Source organism: Salvelinus namaycush, chromosome 25, assembly GCF_016432855.1.
Source record: "Salvelinus namaycush isolate Seneca chromosome 25, SaNama_1.0, whole genome shotgun sequence".
NCBI classification, from domain to species: Eukaryota; Metazoa; Chordata; class Actinopteri; order Salmoniformes; family Salmonidae; genus Salvelinus; species Salvelinus namaycush.
In genome coordinates this window covers 10,887,376-10,894,263 of record NC_052331.1, presented here as the reverse complement: position 1 = coordinate 10,894,263, position 6,888 = coordinate 10,887,376, and the positions used below count along the sequence as shown (strand labels likewise).

The 6,888-nt window shown below is 42.3% G+C and overlaps 1 protein-coding gene across 1 annotated transcript; it reads right to left on the bottom strand.

Moving 5' to 3' along the window:
- Positions 1 to 232: 232 nt before the first annotated feature.
- LOC120020229 (zinc finger protein 572-like) lies at positions 233 to 5,666 on the bottom strand. Its single transcript, XM_038963757.1, has 4 exons — positions 5,379 to 5,666; positions 5,158 to 5,279; positions 2,200 to 2,314; positions 233 to 1,984 (listed from the first exon to the last, which is right to left on the bottom strand). The coding sequence occupies exons 1-4, from the start codon at positions 5,590 to 5,592 to the stop codon at positions 936 to 938; spliced, it is 1,500 nt and encodes a 499-aa protein (XP_038819685.1). The 5' UTR covers positions 5,593 to 5,666; the 3' UTR covers positions 233 to 935.
- Between the last annotated feature and the right edge of the window lie 1,222 nt (positions 5,667 to 6,888).

Genomic DNA, 6,888 nt, shown 5'->3' with positions numbered 1-6,888 from the left:
TAAGAAAAAGAGTTGCGATTGTTCCTACCTTCACTCTGCACCGGCACAACCAAGCATCAGCAAGTGATGACGCAAGAAATCACTAAACTTCCCATGTTGACTTCCTGAGTCCCTCCTTTTCTCTCTTTGTATATCTCCACTGTTATCTCTGCCTCTGTTGACTGGCAAATCAATGAACCAGTAAATCTTTCAAACTACATATTTATTTATCTTATCGATTTATCCATCTACGGTATATAATGATCTTTGATTCAGATGACCAGTTTTACACAGTGCCAGTGGTGTCAGTTTAGACAATGTACAGTAAAAGTTTAATTTCCAGATGTCAAATGTAAAGTATGAACATACATGTAAGCTAATACACTGAAACACATATTTGATTGCCTAGTTGAGTTAAAATAACATAACAGTTTAAGGCAGCAGAGTAACTTCAAAATATAACTCAGGAAATCAAGTTAAGTTATTAACCTGATTTGATATGATACTGTCCTTTGTGGCAAGAAGTGACATCCCAAATAGACAAACACTACCTAGACAACACATACTAATTGGTTCCTATATACACAGTGTATAAAATATTAAGAATACCTGCTCTTTCCATTACATAGACTGACCAGGTGAAAGCTATGATACATGATTAATGTCACTTGTTTAATCAACTTCAGTCAGTGTAGATGTGGGAGTTGGGTGCAACTCAATTCTAGGAAGGTGTTACTCACTGTTTTCTTTTTCTAAAAGTGCAGATAGGTTTTCATGATATTTTTTTTACCAGTTGTAAATAAAAGGCTGGTAAAATTTGTGAGGAGCTGTCAACAGTCAAACATGAAAGCCATTTCACAAATCAATTAGGAAGAAAAGCTTGTCAAAATGTCTCAAAATACCTTTTGTACCACATTTTCATAGACAGTGGTACAGAAAAACTATACAATTATGTTTTATTTGTTCCATCTGGCCTGAGACAACATTAAACTTGTGTGTGGATCCCCAGGGTATGCAGGTACCACATTTTGAGACACTGGACTCTCTCCTATGTGAGTTCTCTGATGTGACTTCATACTGGAGCGCTGGGTGAAGCATTTCCCACACTGTGTGCACTCGTATGGCTTCTCCCCGCTGTGGACCACAGCATGTCTGATCAGGTTGTACTGCTTGGTGAAATTCCTGCCACACTGTTCGCAGGTGTACGGTTTCTCTCCGGTGGTGCTGCCCGACCTCCACTGAGTCCTCATTCTCTTCACCATGTTAAAACTACTGCGACTCAGGCTGTATCCAGAGAAGGTGGAGGTGGTGGCCATGTTTGACCCTGTCATGCACTCACTCATTCTCACTGTTGCTTCTGAAGCCCTGTGCTGATGCTGCCTTGGCTGTTGAGCTAAACTATTTCCATCATTATTTGAGTTCAGCCTCTCGCCCCTCTGTCCTTCTGGCATCTGTTGTCTAGTCTCATCAGCCAATGTCCTGACATGTCTTTTCATGTGTGCTGCTGTACTGAACATGTTAGCATGTGGTTTCCCTATAGAAGAGTGAACCGATGGCCCTACGGATGGCAGCCCACTATGAGATGGGAAAATTGAGATATTCTGAGAGTACTCCTCTGTGGCATGAAAGGAGAAATCTGGGTGGCCAACAGTGTCAGTGTCTCTGCCTGGATCCACAGAGGTCCACAGCTGCGCATCAGTCTCATCCATGACAAACTGGTCAGGTCCTGCCAGGGCCGTGGTCTGATCCAGCTCCTCCTTTTTCTCATCCTTCACCATCACTACCTCTTGTGAGTCCTCATCCTCGGCTGGCTGGTGCTGCTCTGTGCTAAACACCTTTGATTTCTCTGCAGACGTGAGCCGGGGTGTGCCTGGTTCCTCTGGACCATCAGAATTGGGGTAATGTTCCACTGAGTCTTCAGGAGATATGTTGGGTTGTGTGATGAAGTCCTCATCAAAGTTCCGTTTCTCAAAGGATGGTGGTTGCCCAGGCTTGGAACCAGACTCTACAAGATTTGGGATAAACATAAAAGAAACATTACAAAAGATCCTTAACAGTTGCAAAACATGACTACTTTCAAATTGACTATGTGTACGCGCACTCTATATGCCAACCCAGAACAAAAAACACCCAACACCAACTAGCAATTTGCAACGTGTATACCACCACACCCACACAGTCTTTCATAGACAGAGCAGTACCCCTTATGGTTGCACCCACCCTCTCCAGTGATCATGAGCTCTTCCTGAGGGTCAGTCTTCCAAACGTCCTCTGCTGTCTCCTCATCTTTGATCAGTATGGGTTCAGTTTCCGCTCTCTGCTCCACATCTGTAGGCTGTAAGAGGGGACTGAGGTTATTACTCTGGAGACACCATATCTAACCCTTTTCATACTGCATTGACCTTGGTTGGTAAACGGGCTCTTTTCATGTCCAGAAAGTAAGTTGGATAGCTACCTGTTATTCTTATCCGATTTATTTGGCATAGGGTACAGCCAGAAAGTAGCTTGTATAATTTCTGGGTCAATAAACCATTCAATTTGAGAACAGTTGTGAACATTCTCTCATTTATAATCTATCAAGCTCATTGCATTGGTGTAAATTACACCATGACATTCGGGGGTCTCTATTGAGTGTAAAAGAAAAATGGCACTAATAATAACGACATCATTTAAACTGTAAATATGGGCCTCCCGAGTGGTGCAGCAGTCTAAGACACTGCATCGCAGTGCTTGAGGCATCACTACAGACCCGGGTTCGATCGCAGGCTGTGTCACAGACGGCCGGGAGAACCATGAGGCAGAGCACAATTGGCCCAGCGTCGTCTGGGTTAGGGGAAGGTTAGCGATTCCTTGTGGCAGGCCGGGCGCCTGCAAGCTGACTTTGGTCGCCAGTTGGACGGCGTTTCCTCCGACACATTGGTGCGGCTGGTTTCTGGGTTAAGCGAGCAGGGTGTCAAGAGGCAGTGCGGCTTGGCAGGGTCGTGTTTCGGAGGATGCATGGCTCTCGACCTTCGCCTCTCCCGATTCTGTAGGGGAGTTGCAACAATGGGACAAGACTGTAACTACCAATTGGATATCCCGAAAAAGAGATCAAAGTTTATTTTGTTTTTTAAAATATTAATTACCTTTTAAAAATGTGGCATGAACATAACCAGTCATTAAATCTTTCACCTGATTGTCAAACAAATCACTTAAAAAAAGTAGTCTACCTGTGCATGTACATCCACTCCAAAATAATTCCAGCATCTAAACATCATGTATACGTGCGCCATTTGATGAATGGAAATAGATATGTTACAAAACACCAAAAAGTGTGCCTAATGTATTATATTGAATGTAGACTACTGTACCTGTTCTGCGTGTGTTCATGTGCGTAAAATTGCCTTGGCTGAGAGGGTAGGCTACCGGCAGTGGTGCAGGCCTAGTGGAGGGTAGATGCAAGTAAAGGCCGTGTACCCACCTTTTTCAGAAAAATACTTTGAAAGTATAGGGAGCATTACTAAAAACTTTTACCACGACCAACAATCAGCGTTTACCCACCAATTATCTTGCCACTACCGGTAAGCTTATTTGAGGTTCATGGTAATACACATTGTAGCCTAAGTAAGTTGACCGTGTGTGTTAGAGTAAAGGACTTCACGCTGCTTGCTCACAAACTGGCGCGAACTCGGGACCTCTGCCTCACAAACACACGACTGTCCTCCCTCAAACGTCTTTGACGATCGCGCCACCTCAAAAGCTAGCTAATGAGGCGACGCAAGCGGGACACTTCAGGCTGAGGAATAAGTTTCACACATCCCCATGTGCTACATGAGCGTGACCAACATTTTTTTCCCGTGACAGTTTCAGCCTAATTTCAGCTGTGTCATGACTTTTCAGGCTACAAAAAAAGTTACATTTGTCAGCAGGACGCATCAATTAATGTAGGCCTAATCAACACCAATCATGCAATGAGTTGAATCAAACATGTTTTACACCCTAGTTCATGAGTTGTCCATAATTTACGCTTGGAGTCTTCACAGATCGTGTGACATAAAACACTACATTTCATTCCTTACATTAATGACATTTATGACAATGTTAATTGTCATTATTAAGCATTTAGGCTAACAATTGAAATAGAATATTGAACTTAACCTATCATGGATCTTGGAGATCTGGGAAAATGCTCTGTAAGTGTAACTATGCAAATGTAACATTTCATTATGTTTGATCCTGAAAACAGTTCCCAATGGGGACACAAATCCCAAATAATGTAGGCCTATGCCATTGGAAAATGTAACGCTTCTAACCAAACGTTAACCTCTTCAAACCAAAAGTCACCTTATAGGCCTACTGTCATTAACATATAGCCTACTTTTTGGATGGATTGGATGCACATTGGCGTGTAGCTGTAGGCCAGTTGTCTAGTGCTATAGTCGACCATCATCAGCTCATCCAGGAAAAAAAACAAATATTGATAGAAAATAAAGCTAAACAAATGGTCTACTACTTCGGGCCACGGATGGCACGGAGAACACCCACGCACACCTGAAAAACAAAACAATGTGCGCTCTAAATAGCTGACTATCAAAAGCAAACAATGACAAATCAACCGATAAATCTAAAGCATTGGAATAAAGGCTATCTATCAAGGACACATGGCAAACAAATGGCGAAAATGAGTAAGTACAAAGGAAAATCTATACATAAAAGGAGCTCATATTTACCACTGGGAAACATATTTACCACTGGGAAACATATTTACCACTGGGAAACATATTTACCACTGGGAAACATATTTACCACTGGGAAACATATTTACCACATTTTAAACAAATAGGAGAATGGTTAAATTAGCATTATTTAGAGACCCTCACAAAGTTGGACTTTTGTTGCATTTATGGGAGCCAACATCTTATTCAGGGGAGCTGAGCACTCCCTGGCTCCCCCCTAATTCGCACCTTGGTAGTTACCCTGGTTTATGAAAGCGGATCTCAACTCTGCCACTGGAGCATACTTTTGTGGCACAGTCAATTGGTTCGCAGGGATTCTGGCCAGAAGGTTGAGGGTTCGAGCTATACTCCCTGCCTGTTTCATTGCAATACTAATGAATCACACAAAAACTTTAAATATTCCAATAACAGAATTGATCCAAGAGGTCAGGTCTTTGTAATTGTAAAAGGTGATGCATCACACCTGGGGTTGAGAGTCCTCTTCAACAGCCATCTCTCCATCTCTCCACTGTGAGCTATTCCTCTGCTTGTTCAAAACAATCTTGACTGGATATGAAGATTTCTCAGATGCCATGGGGTAAAAAGCTGGAAAATAATTGTATTCAGTCAAATATTAGGGCTATTCACATATTAAGGGTTTGAATATGCAATCAATTTATCATTAATAACAAACACATCTACTACCTTTTCTCCTGACTCGTCCTCGCGTCTTCTTCAGCTCGCCCTCCATCATTTGACACTTCCTTTTCAGTCCATCAATATCTCGCTGGCTTTGGGTAATTTCCAAACGTATAACTGCACAGCTATCATCAACACGTTTGTTTATTTCTGCTACAGCTGCTTTAGCTAATACCTCCATAATGGATACCAACTGCGCCTGAAAATTGCAGCTTGCCATCTCGTCCAGCCAAATTACAGATTTGTATTCTCTGTGTGAAGTAAAACGTGCAATAAACAATCCGTAGATTATGATAAATGGCAACGTTTCAAGTGGGAGATGCGTGCGCAATTGCAATCGTACTTCCGTTCAACTCGTGACGTAGGTATCTATTACCGTAAATATGAGAACGCAACAGCCCTAAATCATTTGGTAGAATTAGCACCTTCAAGGCAAATACCAGTGTCTATTCTCCAGGATCTATTCTAGTCTGCCTGTAGTGTAGCCATGTCTATTGACAAAAAAACACGTTTTACGATCTGAATAAAGTCTCTTTTTAGTCAATAGATATGGCTACATGTATGGGAGGACGAGTGCAGTGCAATGCAGTGGCTCACATGGTTATTATGCATAAAAGGATATAGATGCCTTTTATGACTCACTGTGGTAAAATGTAAAATACAAAAACACTTTCTTCAACCATTCACAAACACTCATGATTTATATATGATCAAATATTGTCATGTCCTTTCTCATCGACACAACCTAATAAAACCATTCTGAAAATGTGATATGGTATTTATTAAATATCTCTCTCATCATCACTCAATGCCTAGGTTTACCTCTAATGTACTTACATCCTACCATACCTTTGTCTGTACATCGCGCCCAGAAACCTGCTCCTTTTACTCTCTGTTCCAAACGTACTAGATGACCAGTTCTAATAGCCTTCAGCCGTACCCTTATACTACTCCTCCTCTGTTCCTCTGGTGATGTAGAGGTTAATCCAGGACCTGCAGTGCCTAGCTCCACTCCTATTTCCCAGGTGGTCTCATTTGTTGACTTCTGTAACCGTAAAAGCCTTGGTTTCATGCATGTTAACATTAGAAGCCTCCTCCCTAAGTTTGTTTTATTCACTGCTTTAGCACACTTTGCCAACACGGATGTCTTAGCCGGGTCTGAATCCTGGCTTAGGAAGACCACCAAAAACCCAGAAATTTCCATCCCTAACTATAACATTTTCCGACAAGATAGAACTGCCAAAGGGGGCGGAGTTGCAATCTACTGCAGAGATAGCCTGTAGAGTTCTGTCTTACTATCCAGGTCTGTACCCAAACAATTCGAGCTACTACTTTTAAAAGTCTAACCGTTGCCGCTTGCTATAGACCACCCTCTGCCCCCAGCTGTGCCCTGGACTCCATATATGAATTGATTGCCCTCCATCTATCTTCAGAGCTCGTGCTGCTAGGTGACCTAAACTGGGACATGCTTAACACCCCGGCCATCCTACAATCTAAGCTTGATGCCCTCAATCTC

What these genes read in the sequence shown, in the direction of transcription:
- LOC120020229 (XM_038963757.1), bottom strand. Translation starts at nt 5,592, where the DNA reads ATGGCAAGCTGCAATTTTCAGGCGCAGTTGGTATCCATTATGGAGGTA. An exon ending in AAGAGGACTCTCAACCCCAG is followed by an intron (nt 2,315 to 5,157) that starts GTGTGATGCATC and finishes CCCCTCTTACAG; the next exon opens with CCTACAGATGTGGAGCAGAG. An exon ending in GCTCATGATCACTGGAGAGG is followed by an intron (nt 1,985 to 2,199) that starts GTGGGTGCAACC and finishes CAAATCTTGTAG; the next exon opens with AGTCTGGTTCCAAGCCTGGG.